This window comes from Taurulus bubalis (assembly GCF_910589615.1).
Source record: "Taurulus bubalis genome assembly, chromosome: 4".
Taxonomy (NCBI): Eukaryota; Metazoa; Chordata; class Actinopteri; order Perciformes; family Cottidae; genus Taurulus; species Taurulus bubalis.
The window spans coordinates 4749649-4767218 of NC_136592.1; the positions used below are offsets into that span (position 1 = coordinate 4749649).

The window sequence follows — 17570 nt, forward strand, 5'->3', positions numbered from 1 at the left end:
GTAATTAATCCACGGTTCACGCGCGCTGAACCGCGGATTAATTACACAGTTTCACGTTAATCACAGCAGTGTGGAATAAAGTTTTCCGCCAATGTTCAATAAAATATGTGATATCGGCATTTCTGCTTCTCTAGTCGCCGATTTCTGATAATGTTATAATAATAATGCAAACAACAGATCTGTATTTTAATTGACAGGAGAACGAAGGTTCTTTTCGGTTACATTATGATGCGTTCAGGCTCTGTTCAGTGAATATGAGTATTGGGCGACGGTAAATTAGGACATTATCACGATGCGTTGACATTTAATCTCGTAAAATGTACTTTTTTTTTTTTTTAATGTATCCAGTTGTATGAAGGCATTATTAGAGATGAATTAGGACCTGTTTACACTACCTTTTATACATAATTAAAACCACTAATGACAAGATTTGTTTTAATCGATAGAAATACAATCTTTTATTTCCTTATCATTTGAATCGTGTGAGAGACAGACAACGCAGCTGTCACGACGTTGAAATGCTCATTTCCTTATGTGGCTTCATTATCTATATGCGTTAGTGATTTGCATTGTGGGCATGTTTGCGTAAAGTTGGGCCCCTGGAAGACTGATTGTTCCACACCTCCATTCAAACCCCAGTGGACTTGCACTAGCCCCTTGAATAACAAATGTCTTCAGGAGAGGAATAATATGCCGCGCTCCTCACAACAGACCCATTTGATCGTGCTTTGCTAATTGTACCTGCTCAGAGCGCACGGCCTTCTTGTAATGGAGTTGTCTGCCTCTCAGCTGAGCTAATCGTCACCGGCAACTTCCTGCAAATTACTTTTTGGACGACCCCTCATGCGCACCTCATGGCTGAGGGGCCACGCTGCTCATCTCCATTGACTTGAAACGCAAAAAGTTCTCGCGTTTAAATGCCAGGGTTCATACGTTCATGGAAAACCTAGAAAAGTCATGGAATTTTAAAATAGTTATTTTAAAAAAACAATTTTAAGTCCTTGAAAAAAAATAAAATCCCAAAAGTTTTGTAAAAGTCATGGAAATTTGTTCATTTACGCCGTGTTCAAAACAAACGCTCAAAACATAAGCAGGCATACATACAGGCATCTATATAAATGTTTATTCTTTTAATCAAACTATTGTCTCATTCATTTGAGTCATTTAAGGTTTACTGTATGCTTTGTGTTCTCATTGGCAGTTTAAATAATACATTTTCTCACTTTTTCATGTTTACACCGAGATTTCACAAAATGTTTGGTCATGGAAATCCATTGGTCAGAATGTGTATGAACCCTGAATGCAAATGTTGTACGTCCATTAGATATGTCACACTTTTCTTCTTCTTTTTTTCACCCCCAAATCGACCCTGGAGGATTGACTTCCTTGCTTCTAATGGAAACCGAGCTACTGATGCCTGCTGTAATTTGATCAGTTGCTAGTGAAACCACAAGCCCCCCCTCACACACCACTGCTGGTTCCATTCGTCCTTTACAACCACTCCCACTCAGCATATCTCAACACCTGCCCTTTAATGAAGGCAAACACAGAAAGGGGAATAGCCAAATGAAACGCAGACAAACAAAGACATCCACCAGCCCCTTTTGGCAGCTGCATTAAGGTAGAGCCAAGGTCAAATGACACTGTTGAGCAAAGTCTCCTTGAGTTTTATATGGGCTGACTGCATATAGTGATGCATACAGTGCACATATATGTAGACTGCTGTTCAGACTGTGTGTTGTACTGACCTTTGGCACGGTATGCAAGGTCCTGTTGTCCCTATAGCATGTACAGTATGGTTTAATATGGACTGTGTGGTTAAGATGTTGGGCTGTCTTTGCACTACTGATCACGTGGTTCCTTCTTTGCATGCGCTTGCTACCTAAAGAGATTTTGATGCAAAATATGCCAAGTTTTGCAGCATGAAACCATGTCAAGCGTAAATAAGTCTTATTTTTACTCTATAGATTTCACAACTTTGAGTGTGTTGTTGTCAACACATTCGGTCTGGTACCAAAAAAGCGTTGCACAATGATTCCATGTCAAGAGACTTCACTAAAATAACAATTTCCAATGTCGAAATTGTAGGACTGCTCCACTGGATAGTGTCAGATAAAGTTTGCTGAAGACTGTGCGATATATGTTTTTTTTTCAACCCTCAGGAGAAAAGGCGTTTTTTTTTTAACGGATGTTAAATTCATATTTTTAATGATACATTAGTTTGCATTTAGGGTGTAGCCTGTGTCACAGCACGAATGAGATAATCTTTGCTGCAGCCGCAACCGTCTCCAACTGGCTAACCGCAAAAGATACGGTTTCTTTTGGCTTCTGGCCTCCAACGTTGCTCCTCGTATAAAGCGCCAGGCAGCGGGGAGGTGTGGAGGTGAAGAGTGAGAGTTGTCTATTGTCGGTCGCTTTTCTTGGCTGCCTCCTCAAACTGCTTTGGCTGAGCTCCAGGCTGTTGTCGGGCCTGCAGGTGCTAACTGGGCCACTGTGTCATGGCCCTTGGGTAAACACCGCAGAGAAGGAGGTGAAAGAGGTACGGGAGGCTTTCCTTTCACTGTAGCCTGCCGGCTTTTCAGTCTGCACAGTCATCGCGCCGCCTGCCAAAATCCCATGTAGTTTATAATAGCATGTGGCCGAGTTGTTTGGCTGCCAAGTCTTCAAACACAAGCCGTGTGTAATCACGTGCTTGTAAGAGGGAGCTACCAGCAGAGGAGGAAGGAAAGGGGAGAAAAAAAGTCCTGGCTCCAGCCCAGGAAACGTCACATTACACTGAAAGCAATGTGTTCACAGCTCAGCTTCCAACATTTACATTCTACATTCAGGGCCGTGCACCCCTCCCAAAGCGGCTCACTTCCTGAATCACAATCAACACAAGAAAGCCAACAGTAAGCGGCGTGTCTGTCAAATACTTAATGTCGCGCTGGCGTAAAAGCAGCTTCTTTCATAAAGGGGGGGGGGACACAATTCCTGTTGACATGAGCAAAGTTCTGCCCCCTCTGAATCAGTCAACTATTGATTTGAATAAGATTTGTGTTGTTGGTTTTTAAATGCTCTTCATCCAGAATGTCTTGTTTCCCAGAAGCTCATGAGCACATCTCTGGTGAAGGCAAGATTTTAAATGCCGCTTTATGTAACTCTTTGTGGAAAAACGATTAAATCAAACTAATCAACAAAACCGCATGAGCGTTAGCCGTCTATGAATTTCTTTGATGAAGTACCTCCAGCTGAATTTCGTCCCGATTATCAGTTCATGCATGTAGCTTTACAGACGTCGGACCCTTTTTTAGATGTTTGTTTGCGGCACTCAGATGACTGGCTGCACCACTCGTACGGGTCGCGTTGAATCATTTTCAGATGACAGAAAAAAACACATCGGGCTCTGACCTGCAGCTGATCTGGTTAATAGACAATCGCACTATGGACCATGTCAACTGCAGTCAATAATTTCAAAAGCCATGTTAGTAAATGATTTAAGAGTGGCACAGAAAATTGAATTAGTAACAGCATGGACTGCAGCGAATATAGGTTATTATAAGAACTACATGGCGTTGCACGGAGAGGCCAATCGCCCAATGCTCGATGTCCTTCAGTGTGATGGAGCCAGTGCATGTTTTTTTTAATTTTCCTTTTGCACTTTTATTATTTAACAGCAGAAATCTAATCTTGCCATCTTAAGCAGGTACGTGTCCGTCTGAAATTTACATAACCACAAGTATCGGATCACGAGGCTCTTTTCCAGCAAACATCAGCATATTAACGTGAACACGGTTCAATAATGTTTGTGGCACATTTGGGGATGTCCCAACCCCCAGTGGAGCCAGCCTGGATTTGCCAGCCATCTGGTCAAACAAAGACATCTCAGGTTTTCCTGCCCTAAATAAATGTGATTAGAAAAACCTGAGGAAGCTTTCAGCCCAGTGAGGATGTGTCTTTTGTTTAAAACAAATAGCAGTAGTATCTACTGAACGCCTGATGGCACACAATTGAATGCGCTTGGAGGCCGAGTTGATCATTAATACTTTGGAATCGGACACAAAGTAGTGCATGTGAAATTCAATGCGCTTCTCTGAGTGAGCATAGGAATAAAAATGAAGGCAAATTAGATCATCAAATAGAGTTACTTGTGCATTACGGAGGTTGCACAACAGAAAACTTTTAGTTGAAACAATAACGACATATAGGCTGGCTGCGCGCAATCGAAGCTGAATTAAATTAAAATAAGGCTCAGTGAATGTACCCTGCAAACAGCTGCTTACCTGTGATTCTGTAACTGGAAACCTGTCTTTGCATTGTTAGTTTTTTACTATTCACAGTATGTGCTTCTTTTTCTTTTTTGCTGCTGTTGTGTGACATTCAATACAGTCTGTTTGCTCTGTTATCAATATCATATTCATCGCTGCTGCATCAGCCCAATTTCCCTGTGAGAATCATTAGTTTTATCTTATCTGATACTGTATTTCAATGGTGTCTGTATATGGATTGAACTGCAGCACAGAGAAGTATAAAGCAGGCTTTTAATTGGGTTCTGTACCCTCAGGCTGTCAACGATTTTAATTACATAGTTTGACTAAGCATAATCATTTATGTGCCTCATGTCTTCTGAAACCAGCTTTGCAGAGAGGCGACTTAAAGAGTTTATAACATGATCTGTGTTTGTAAATTTGGTCAGTACAATATTTATTTTAATATAAAGATCAACCAAACGATTTAACCACTGTTAAACATGATATTGCTCAAGAATATATGAAATAAGTTTCAAGGTGTTTTGTTTGTTCCAGTTTTTTTGCAGACACCATGATTAACTATCCAGGGCCTGTGCAGCAGCAGATCCTTGGTTGTTTTTTTTGCACTTCTTATAGCATGGCTCCTTTTCTTATTTAAAACTGATCCACTGACAAAAAAATGACCAAAAAAGAAATTACATTTTTCTTGTGAACACAACTCACCCTGACATGCTCATATTCTCAAAATAACAACCAGTTAGATCGTCCATATTGCTGTGGCACGTCACATACAAGTCCAGTTATCAGTTCATTGCAAATGTGTTCCAATTTCCAAACTAATTACAGAAATTATATTATTTCAGAGGATGGAGTTTTATTTTTTGACGCGTCATTTTGACCCCAAGACAACACAAGGGATTAACCATTGAACTTAATAACTTCTTGCTAAAAACAATTTTGCATATTGACTACATGACTTCCACAGCAATGACTCTGACTGTTTGTTTTCTTAAATAAATAATTCTTGCAATAATTTCCACACTAACCAGGAGTTGTTGTCCTCTCCAAGTTTGTGTGTCTTTGTCGTCTTTTAGTTTTTAAGCCTCCAGTAGAGATGCAGTGGCTCGTTGGCCCCTGGAGATGAGCTCCAGATGCATGACGGGCTGCCTCATCCCAGCCGGGGTCCCTGGGTGGGGGTGGGGTGGACACAGGCCTGTCAGAGGTGGAATGCCCCTGCACACTTAACGCTAGCTGAGAGGAAACAGATACCGTTGGCTCTGAACGGAGAAATAGCTCCCTATCGATTAGACTCCACAGAAAGCTGTGAATGCGCTTATGGTTTGAACATTTGATACTGCAGATTCAGAGAGATAATCATAACACTAACTTCTCTGATGGAGGAACCACCACCACCAAACGTCATTTACCTTATTGCAGACGCCACAACCTCTGTCATTTCTTTTGCAATGAGATGTGATGTGGCTTAATGGCAGGGAATGTTTTTTACATTTTGTGTTGATTGTGACTGTATAGAGTTCCCGGTGCTGTCAGTGTAATGAGAATGTATATAAAGGCCTATCAGGTCTGTGTGATGTCTCCAGCTTCCATTAGCATGGGGGTGAAGTGGATGCTTGCTCTTTGAGAGATGTGAGATATGCAAGGTATTTTTAGCCAAAGCTTTTAACCCAGAAGAAACGGCTAATAGCTGCTTTGACCTGAATGCAGCCGTATAGCTTCTTGCTCAAAAGCCTCATTGATTACACGGGGCCCCCAAAAAAATGTGTGGTTTTATTTCACAATTCGTTTTGCCTTTAATGTGCCGTGAGAGTATAAATTTTTTTCCTTGTGAAATGAGGACTGCTTTGCATATTGGGGTAAAACTTCATAAATGTTGTCACTGTACACATCACAGAGCAAAACAAATAGCTTCCCCACGCAAGCCTGTGTATTGGTTAGTTGTAAAACCGAGTCGCCGGAGGTCTAGTCTCTTATGGCCCCGAGGCACCGCGGGAAAGGGTTAACTCTGGAGAGTACTGTATGTGGTGGCACAGATGTGATTCACTAAAATGTTTGCTCTGCCTGTGAAAGGGTCTTTGAACCAATGAGTGTGAACTTCTGGCCACACCAGCCTATAAACGATGCATTTGTGTGAGGCAGCGAAAGGGGCCAGCTAGTGTAATGGGGGATGGGGCCTCTGCCTGTGGAATGTGGTGTCTTGGTGAAAGGGCTGGAGCTGAACAAATGTAGTCGGTTTATTTGGCAAACCACAGTTGCTGGTCACCAACAGACATGTTTACCCAGGAACTAAATATGCAGATCCACCCTTTTTCTTTCAGACTTTGCCATCTCTCTCTCAAACTTCTTTACGTTTTTCTTTTTCAATTTAAGTGGCTGTATTGACATGACTGCGTACAATACAATGTTTTTAAAGCATGTTAACAAACAAAGGCAAACAGAATAGCTATGTATAGGAATAATATAAGCTCTAAATGCATGGAACAGATGGTTGTTGCTGTCTGTGTCTCTCTCTCTCTCTCTCTCTCTCTCTCTCTCTCTCGTGTGAAATTGGATGAGGTGAAAAAGTGTTGATCAAGTTTTTCTTCAGCGTGTGCCTGCCTGCCTATTTTCATTCTGTCTTTCTATCTGTGACGACCCCCCTCCTCTTTTTTCTCTCCTCTGTTTCTCTTTTTCAGCTTTGTAATTGGAGTGATTAATGGAGGGAGGGGTGGTCTTGCCTAAAGGCCTGTTTTTCAGTGGCCTGTTTAGAGGTGCCGGGGCCGGGGCAGGTACCAACACGTTCTCCCCCTGGACGTTTAGCCCCTTCGTCCCTGACACTTTGTCTGTTCCCCCAAAATCCAGAAATCTGCTCCAGCCACAAACAGGACGGCAGGCGTCCCCCCCCCTGGGTCCTGTTCGCCGCTGCTGGGCCTGCTCATGTGATATGTGGCCTTTTTTTATTTTTATACTCCATAGTAATTCCTAATTAGAGCAGAGAATCTGCGGTAGATCTGTTTGTAAGCAGGATCTCTGCTATATGTCTCCCAAGTGGCAGTGAGGATTACTTCCTTCTCGTTGCACATGGAATTATGATTAGCCGGAGCCTTTTGTTGGCCGTTGCGTACGGGCAGCTCACCATGAGATCTTTTACAGTAGTTTGCAGATAAAGGACGCCATCAGCTCATCTCCCAACTCCCAATGCGCCCATTAACCCCTCCCCACGCCGAGAGCCACAATAAATGATCCACGGGGTCCCGCTGTGGGATCAAGGCCCCAATTATTTGATTTGGATTAGAGATTGCTGCCCCCCACAATGCTCGCTTTTACAGACATGCTGAGAGGAAGCAGATTCGCTTTCTTTAAAAGACTAAAGGCATCTTGTTGTCGAGGAGATGAGGAAACTGGCTTACTACTTTATACATAATCTGCTTTAGTTCCAGTTCTCTTCACAAATACATGGATTCATTTTAAATGTGTCTTCATGTCTGGCTCTGGTCGCTACATTTTTACTCGTCACATTCTAGAGAAAAAAATTAAGTCAAATAACAAAAATAAGCAAGTTTATCCTCCAAGCATGCACGCGACTTCTTTTCTAGCTTCTCGCCATTCGTCACTATTGTTGGCTGCGATCCAGATTTCTGCTGGAGTCCTTGATTGTGATTAAATTACTGCCGCTGTGTCTGTTTAAAAGATTTCCCCTGCTGAACTGTTTTGACAGGCAGCAATTTGGCTAAAAAAGATTAGTCCGGGAATGAGATGTTAAGAGTACCTGTGGGATGAGAGGGGCTCTCCTGTTATTGTGAGGTCCTGTTACTGGTGTACAGGAATGTTGGTGATTTTCACTAGCCACCCTCCCTCCCTCCCTGTGTCTGTATTCTGGTAGAGCTCGCGTTGAGAGCACAGTGACATTTTGTTATCCTTGATTTACCAGCTGCGGTTGCTATAGGGATTTTGCTTGTATGTGCATGTATTTAGTTTTTTTTATTGAGCATGGGAGTGGCTGTTTACACACTTTTCTTCCCCCTCCTTCCTCTTGGATAACTGCAGTTTGTTGAGGGTCTAACCATGGAAACCTGCACTGTGTTAGTCAAAGTTAGGGTGTCTTTTTGGAGGTGACGGGGTTAGGTCACCCTGTGAGCTGTGATCCTGCCCTCATCTCGGTTTCCCTGGCGTGGCGGTAGATGACTGAGGATGATGAGTATTGACATGTGCTGTGAGATTGCGTCCGGAGGGGGCTGGGGACTTCCCTGTGTTTGCACATCCAGGGCTATTGATTTGCCTCCCGTTCAATGGCAGTGACCCAGGGGGATTTGGTCTGCAGTGTGGAGTTGTGTAAAGGGGAGGAGGGGGGACACACACACACAGAGAGCCGTGACAGTAGCTCGGAGAGGGAAGACAGAGGTTAGGGGTTTGGCTCAGGGCTAACAGGGCTAACGGGGCTCTAATGCGGCACGTGCCTGTCTTCATTAGGCCTTGTTTAGTCTGCAGGGTTCAACTGGCTGGCTGCAAAACAACAACTGTTTTTAGCTCTGCTCCACATTTCAGATGAGGCATCGTTTCATTTCTGCGATCCCACAGGTCAGTCACCCAGTCCATTATCTATAGTATAAAGCATGCAATTGGCTGCTGACTGGGGCTGCACCATGTATCGTTTCTGCATCGACATTGCAATGTGAACATTAGCAATTTTTTTTTTTGCTGCTTGATGCAAAAAGAATTTGCTCGGTTGTCATTTCCATGGCTCATCCAGTGGTTCCCGTTAAATCCCTACAGTCTCACACAGTGGGGTCCGTGGTAGTCCGGTGGGTCCGGTGTGGGAGGAACATCTCCCGGGTGCTGGCCGGTCCTCGCCAGGCGCCTTCTCCTCCATGGCAGTGCGCCGTGGTCGGCTTGGAGTGAAAGTTGATTGTGGCACGACTATCAGCCGCGCAGACTTTCCTCAGTGCGAAAGGGTCTGCGGCAAAGTCAGCGGCTCCACCTGACCGGTCTTGAAGCGTCTTTGCTGTCTTTACCGCTCATATCTGCACAACTAAAGCACGAAAATAGTTTTTCCTCGGCTCCCAATTTTGTTCTCAAAGTGCACCCGATTGGTGCATTTCACTTTAAAATGTACAACACTTAGTGTGAATATTCCAGTTTTATTTTTAAGATCAATTCTTGGATGCAATGCGGTTCTCTTCTGAACGATTATGACTCGATGCAGACGACGCAATCGTAAGTTTCAAACTCAATTCTTAACGATATGATCGCCTGTAACCGTTCTGTGACACCGAGATCTGGAACAGTTACAACGTTCATCTCTACGTTTTTACAGACACGGCGATACTGAACAACCAAACCAAAGCTAAAGTCACGGAGTCACCGAGGAAAGCGGAGAGGATTGTAGTAACACGCTATATGAGGAGGCCACAGAATCCTGTGTGATCGTAACCGCACACACACTTTATCACTGTCTGTATAGTTTTACCACATGTTCCAGAAAGCATTATTTTACTACTAGAGCTGAATGCTCATTGCCTATAACAAGGGGATTTGTTTGAAGAGAACTCTGCATTATTTATTTGTGAATAAGGGCAGCTTGTTATGTCACATGACTCGGAACATGCTGAATTATGAGTCTTTACTACGAGGCCCAATGTTGTTTATTTTCTTGTTGGTTCTCTTTGGAAATGTAACCCTCCAGTTGACACAGCGCTTCTATTTGTTTCTAATATGCAATTAATAAAAGATAATGGAAGTAAATTCATCATTAAGCATGAAGCATTACAAATATGTTTTATAAGTAGAAGATAAACACGGTGAGAAATAATAACTCATCGATTGTTTTCTCAACGACTATTTTTACCGTGCAGCCCTACCTTTTTTTTAAAAACCAAGCATCAAACCCACCACCCGCTTTTATTATCCTGAGATGATTCCCAAAGTGAGTCGAACACAGTGAGTATTTCCTTAGCGCGGGGGCTGCTATTTAAGCCCACTCAACCTCCTACTGGAAGAGGGAAAGCGAAAATCACATGACGCCGTTATTAAGAATGAGCCTCTTCATCTAATAACAGCTCCACTATCAAATTGGAGGAGTGCTGTCAACATCCTGAGCAATCAATGTCATCCATCCCCCACTCCCCAAGCAGCAGCCATTAACCCTTCTTGTTCCGGCATGCCTGGCCTCACTAAAATGGTGGCTCTACTCCAGACATCTTTCTATAATGGCTGCGTAGAATTACCCCCGAGCTATGTATCGACATTCAAATGGGAGAGTGTGTTTTTGCCGTTTGTCCGGTGCGGATGGAGGGATATGCAAAGAATGTCAACTTGTTGCAGACGGAGGGTTGCCCGACAATAATGGCACGTGACTACACAATCCAGATGTATGAATTTCACAACTGGGTTGCACTCAAAATGTAGGCGTTTTTATTTATTTTTTAGGAACAGCAGTCAAATCTTCTGCAATGTCAAGCATTTTTAATACTGCACAAATCAATTTAATGCCAGCACTAGAATAACAGTTGAGGGCATACTGTGAGCCATTTTTTTTTACAAACTCTCCAGAATAATACCAAATGAAAACATGTCCGCTGACCAGCTATAGCTCACTTCTGGTCCCGCTGTATCCAGCATATGTTGACAATGCATATACATAGACACACATGTTTCATGCTTTATTTGAATATTATAATTTCATTTGACCTAACTGAATTGTAGTTTGGATAAACGTATAAGACACAAGTTAATTGTAAACAAATAAATACAAAGATGTAAAGAAAATGTCATCTACTTGTGATACATGTACGTTCACCTAAAGATGCGTGCTTTGAACACTTAATTAGAAACTATTCAGACTGATATAAGCCCCTGCTTGTATGCCCCTGTCATGGCTGTCGGTAGGGTGTGGGAACTTGTTTCTTTAAAGAAGTCCTGTCCGGGTGGAGCGCTGGATGTGATGAAGGGGCTGAGGCGACTGATCATAAGGAGTGGTCCCAAAACATCAGTATCCACTCTTAACTTGACAAAAAACGCAACGTAGTGTTAACATTCCTCAGCTGACCAAGGTCCCAATTCGAGAGCCGACATGTCTATTCACGGTTAACAGCTTCCATGTTTCAATTGCTCTTTTCTTTTGTTGAAGCGGCTAGAGAAGCAGACTTTTTCTGTGGATGCAACTGAACTTGTTTGCAGAATTACACTTCTACCTAAATGCAAAGAATGAATGGTAGTTTTGAGATGTTTTAACAGCAGCGTCATCATCCAGTCAGCCACATGCTGCACACATGTGTTTGTTGCAGACGCCTGCTTGGTCATTGTAAGTTGCTTTGGTGAAGTCTTCTGGTTAAAATAATTGCCGACTTTGAAAGCATATCTCTGTTTCTTATTTAGCATTACAATAGTTTTTTTGTATCTTTAACGCCACCAATCCTTTTCGGCATATTGGCCATCATTATGGAACAAACTTAAATGGAAAATTCAAGATCATGCTGTAGTAAAATAATTCGATTCAGTGGAACTAATGGGATTTAAAAAAAAATTGTACATTTTCCTCCATATGAATATCAAGAAAACATGCAGATAATTACCACATTACTATAGCTTGTCTTTGTCTCCTACCTCTATCTACAAACATGCACTATTTAAAGTAACAAAGTTGTGGTTGTTTCATTCATTTGAAAATGGGGCACCTCATAAAATGCAGCTAAAGCGGAGAAGAGGATGGAGCAGGAAGCCGGAGCCCGACACCGACTGGATGGTTCTGTCCCTTTTTTAGACCTTTTGTTCTCGCTTGATGTAAGGAACACCTTGACCCCTGCACTCCCATAACAGTGTCCCTCGTGGAGGCATTAGTGTGGACATAGTGTGTGTGTGTGTGTAAGTGTGTATGTGATTTGGATGTAAACACATTTGTGTTCACCTAACAAATCCAAGGCCAGTAACCCAACAGCCCTGGGTTGTTTTGTGATCTGGGAGTGAATTCTATTGTTGGAAGTGAACGCTCGTAGTAAGTTACTTCGGATAAGAGCCAGGGATATCTGGTCATTTATCATGTCTAATACATGCTGTAATTTAGCAAACACAGTTCAGTTATTGGAACTATCAGCATGTCCTATATGTACACACACGGGCCACACTGTTGCAAGTATTATGCATAAGTACTATTTGATTTTAAGATATTTTCCAGCCGAGACAATCGAACACAAAGGTGTATCTACCTGTTATTCAAAAAATCTGAATTGATATTCTGTACATCGGAGTAGTATTACATGCTGACAAGCAGAATGATGATGTTTCCCGTTAAGCTTTATTGCTCCCTGTTTGGTTACTGTGACTAAGATTACATATAGTGTCGACCTCTGGGCCACTGAATAGGGAACATCCAGCATGTATAAAAGCTGCAGAAAGCAAAGGTTTTTTTCTTTTCTTTCATGCATGAGCAAGCATGTGAGATTATACATGGCTGCAATCTGAACTATCTGCTGTTTATAATCATTTATAATGGTTAAAGGTTAACAGAGGCGGTCAGATTGTGTGCAAAGGTCCATAAGGCTTCCAAATGTACCACATGGTATATTTACCTTCACATGGCGATCCCGTTGTAATCTCTGACATACTACAGATAATGTAAATTGACGGCGAAATGCATTTCTGATGAGGAAGGAGCTGCGTTTGTGGGCTCATTTTGTGATGTGATGAAATTATTGCTTTTGAAAGTAGATAGCACTCTCACTTTTGAGGGGATAGCGATCTCCTGGTATGTCTTTGAACATTGGACTTCAAATATTAGTTTTCCCCTACTTCAAATGAAGCATTTGGGAACTAAACTCATCGGGAAAATAGCCTTTATTGATGGTTTACGATGTTGTCAGTAAGGGAGTTAATTTACACCCTTTGTGTTGTGTTAAAAAAAAGTGGAAGTGAGGGTGTTGTTCAGTCATTTATGTTGATGCAGACATGTCATTCTGTAAAACAAAAAGCCTTCGCGCCCCCGGGCCCCAAAACGTCCCATTTGCAGCGGGTTTGTAAGTTGATGGCTGGTCAGTATTTGTTTAGGGAGCATGGATGTTGACAACCGTTACACGTACAGAGAGTGAGAGGGTGAAAATGACTTGCTCTCAGGGGCCTTGACAACCTTTGCCCTCCCGGCTCTCGTTTCAGGCCTTGTAATTGCCACTGACCAATGGGCTCCCGTTTGAAACTGGACCCCGGGCTGCAGCTATTAACGTCCCCCTCCGAACGGATCTTGTTTTGATTCCTGATGCTTTTATAGGTTTTGTCTTTAGGAGACATTCCTGGTCGGCACATACCGTGCACCCCCTTTCTGCCCCCTATTTTCCTTCCTTCCCGTCTTGTGGGGCCATTGCCCCCCTCCCTCCTCTGCCTGCTTGCACTCACAAACATACACACAGCCATGGTGTGTGTGTGTGTGTGTGTGTGTGTGTGTGTGTGTGTGTGTGTGTGTGTGTGTGTGTGTGTGTGTGTGTGTGTGTGTGTGTGTGTGTGTGTGTGTGTGTGTGTGTGTGCACGCGTGTTGTTAGGGCTACTGACCAGCCCGTCCGCCCCTGGCCCCTCCTGTCAGCCAGCTACACTCCATGAACTTGGCCACCCGTCACAGCTGCGTTAAGATTGAAGGATGGGGGGCCCTTGTATCCAGCTGGGTCGGAAGACATGGGTGGGGGCAGGGCAGGCCCAGATGCAGATGGTTTAGGTCAAATGGAGATGTTTGAGGATGAAGGGGGAGGGGGACACAGGGGCTCAGGGGCACAATAACTCCAGAGGTTACTCCTCCAACCCCTGGAAAAATGCACTCTTGGAGTTTGCGTATGTGTTGGTGTTCATGTGTTTGTGTTGCAGGATGTTGGTAGTTGTAACTAGCTTAGAGTTTGCTCTTGCCGGACATGAACTTTTTCCACCCACGGCCATTGTCAACCTGATGGAATCTTTGCTAGAACTCAAATTAACACACTTTAGACAAAAAAATGTTGGCCGGTCAAAGTCCATTCTTAAGAATTACAAATGTGCGACGACGTTAGTGGTGGAGCGAGGCAAAGTCCCCGCTTCACTTCCAGCCAGGGACAAACGTGTCTCTCTCCCTCCCCTCCCCCCGTGTTTCCTGTCTCTATATCTGCTGTCGCACTTTAATAAAAAAATAATAGTTCCTACTCTAGGCGTTTGTCACCACTTTCAGTTTGTTTACGGACTCTATCTGTGTTTTCTCTCTCGTCTGTTGTAGAACGGGAGTGCAGGCTGGGCGGATGAGGCTGACAGTAGCAGAGGAAGAGGAGAGGCCTCCAGAGACTTTGCTAAGGTAAGCGTTTGAAGACTGTGATCACCGGGGAGTTCAATCATTAATTAAACAACCACATTCATTCTTATAGATGTCAAAGTAGTGGAAATTGTGAATAAGTTAACCTTTTGAAACATTCTCTGAACGCAGAGCTGGAAATTGATCCCTATGGTGTTGTCTCACCTCGTCCGGTAAAAGTTGCACTTATTTTGGAAGAAAGAAACAACTTAACATGCTAGAGCCAACCGTGCCAGACGCAGAGCAAGGGGACTGTTGCGACATGCAGTGGTCAACTGACAAGTCGGCACACCGTGGCCCTAATAAGCTTCTGTTTCCTCTCTCAGTTGTATGAACTGGACAATGACCCCAAAAGAAAGGAGTTTTTGGATGACCTCTTCACCTTCATGCAGAAAAGAGGTAAGAGCACCCCCTATAAATCCACATTATATTAAGAGGCGTCTGCCTCTTTTTGCACAGAAAATGGCATACACTTAGTAACTAGATAATTCATTTGAATCCATACTCAACCTTCAAATATGAAGTACCTTAGTCATTTTCCTCCCTCACCACACATCTTCCATTTCTTAAGTCATTTCCTGTCTTGGTGTGAGGCGGGGTTGCTATTTTTTATTTTATTTTTACTCAGCATCTGGAATTTCCCTGTAGATTGATTGGTGTTCGGTCTACAGCTCAAACGGTTTATTTGGTTGTCAAACTGAGCGAAGATGAAGATAGAAACATAAAAGTTATTTTCTTTGTGGCTTTGTTGTTCCAAATGTATTGGCTTGTCCCATAACCGTGAAGTGTGCTATGTCACCGATCAATAAAAAAGAAAACGTGCCCTAGCTCTCACTGGCTCAGAAAAATCCCCTGCTAATTCCCCTCCCCAGAGTAAAGCCTTTAAGGGGTCAGCAGGTAAGATCAGCAGGTGAGATCTTCCCCGGGTGATCCTGTGGTACTGCAGTATCAGAGCCAAGAGGATCTAGCGCCGGCCTAACTTATTTAGTTGGCTAACAGCCGGAGAGGCTCAGCTGACCGCGTGCTCCTTTGACACCGCCTTCAAAACCCCTATGACCAGCTAATGCACTTAAGCTTCTATCAGACAAATCTGTTGCCAAACAAGTTACATGGCTTGAGCAATACCTCCCAAGGTGAATCACAATGTTATTACAGTGGCGCATACTTTACATTATGTTTTGGCAGCGCTTGTGATGGTTGATGTCGGTCTGCGTGTGTGTGTGTGTGTGTGGTTCATCCTTCATTATGTTTTGTCCCAGGCTATGATGGGTGATACCATGTATGAGAGTGTGTACGTGATGCATAGTTTGTTTAGTCAGACTGTGACGGATGATGATGGTGCAAAAAATGTGTGTAGCCGGGTCCATGTGCATCGGCGTGCCTGCGTGTTGGCGAGCTCTCATTCGCACACGAGGAGCGGCTTCTGAGGGTCTGGTCTGGTCTTAGCACCCGGGGGTCTTGTTTGGAGGGTGATGAATTAAGCCGGGTTGGGGAGAGAGACAGCGAGAGAGAAAGGGAGGGACAGGATCTGTCAGGGCCCTGTTAGCATCTCTGTCCAGTGGCAGACGCTGGGAGTAGTTGGCTGACCCTTTACTCGTGCTGGTCAGACGGAAATCCATCAAGCTGACTAAAATGCCACCTGACAGCAGATAACTGGCTGATTAAAGTGCGCCGTGTCACATTATTCTCACCAGCGTTGCGTTTACTTTAGGCAAGAACAAATGGGTTGAACTTCAAGTCTTGTTTATTGCGCAATTGTTGTTGTTTTTACACAAATAGAGGGAATTATTCAATCATTGATTTAAAAAAAAAAAAAAGACAAGTAAAGACAAATTGGCTTGTGAAACCATCCCACCTCAAAGCAAAGACAATCAAATCACTGCTAACGATTTTCATTTTTGTTTAACTTGTTTAGCCAAATTACACTTCCAGAGTGAATGATAGTGAGTGCAATTGGAATCGGCTTGCCCGAATCAAGTTCCTGTATCATCATCATCATCATCATCAGTACATGAGACCAGTGGGAGGGGTGCAAGGGTCTGTGGCTGACAACAGTTGAAACAAACATTACTGTGTCACCGAAGTGCTCATCTATATTAGTCAATATGAGGGCGAAGGAAGAAGAATATGGCAAGGGATGGACGCAGGTTTTGTCTCTTTTTATTTTTTTATTTGTGGGTTTTCATATGAGGGGAAGTGAAAGGGCCCCAGAAGAGAAAAAGAAAAAACAGATTCAGTCATAGAAATGACTGCACCGCGCTTGAAATGCAGGATATGGCACCGAAGTGCCATTGGCATTAGAGACCATTGCAGGAGGGTAGGGTATAATTTCAGCTTCTGTAGAGTGAGTTTGTCACCCCTCCCTTAAAACAAGAGGCACTTGGCTGACCTCTGCTGTCTCTCAAACCAGAATCTTAATCACAGGGAAGAAATTGCTTTGTTGGATTCCCTTTTGCTGTTGGTGCCAAGAGTTTAAGGGATGAAGAGCAAGGCTCGCTAAGCTCTCATTAATGGTAGCTTCTAATTACTGTACGTGTTCCTCCTCCTTCCATTTCACTTCACCGATATGGGGGGCAAGATTATTGCACTCTTTTTATTTTATTATGACTGAGTACCTACCTCGTTTTGTGAAGCAGATTGTTGGGAGAGAGACAAATGGTGAAGTGCTTTTTCCCACCTCACCGTGGGGCCTCCAGGCCTTGAGAGGAAAGCTACAGCGGAAGGAAAACTTACGAGGGATTCCCATTTCCTGCCTCTGCGCTTAAAAACAGGCGTGTGTGTGTGTGAGTGTGAGAGAGTGTTAATGGCTGAGGAATTTTAGCAGCTGTCCTAAAGCCTGTCTGTGCGTAAAGGGGCCCATTGATGGGCTCTGAATCACAGAAATGGCAGACGCCACACATGCAGATCCTCTCTACCTTTTCTACTTCTTCATTGACGACTTCAACACCCATCACTGGGCCCCTTTTCGCACTCGCCATTGATCCTTTCGCACTATTTGTTGCTCTGAATTTTCGTTGCAAAAGGAGCTCAACTTTTTCCGCTGCTGAACCTCC

At 43.5% G+C, this 17570-nt stretch overlaps 1 protein-coding gene across 1 annotated transcript in view; it reads left to right on the plus strand.

The window, feature by feature from the left end:
* LOC306735463 (AT-rich interactive domain-containing protein 3B) overlaps nucleotides 1-17570 on the plus strand; it is a gene marked incomplete at its 3' end in the record, with an annotated part of 43439 nt that overhangs the window by 8723 nt on the left and 17146 nt on the right. The window contains exons 3-4 of the mRNA XM_079216933.1: nucleotides 14446-14520; nucleotides 14844-14916. Of these exons, the coding sequence (XP_079073059.1) occupies nucleotides 14446-14520; nucleotides 14844-14916 (148 nt within the window). The remainder of the gene's footprint in view (nucleotides 1-14445; nucleotides 14521-14843; nucleotides 14917-17570) is intronic.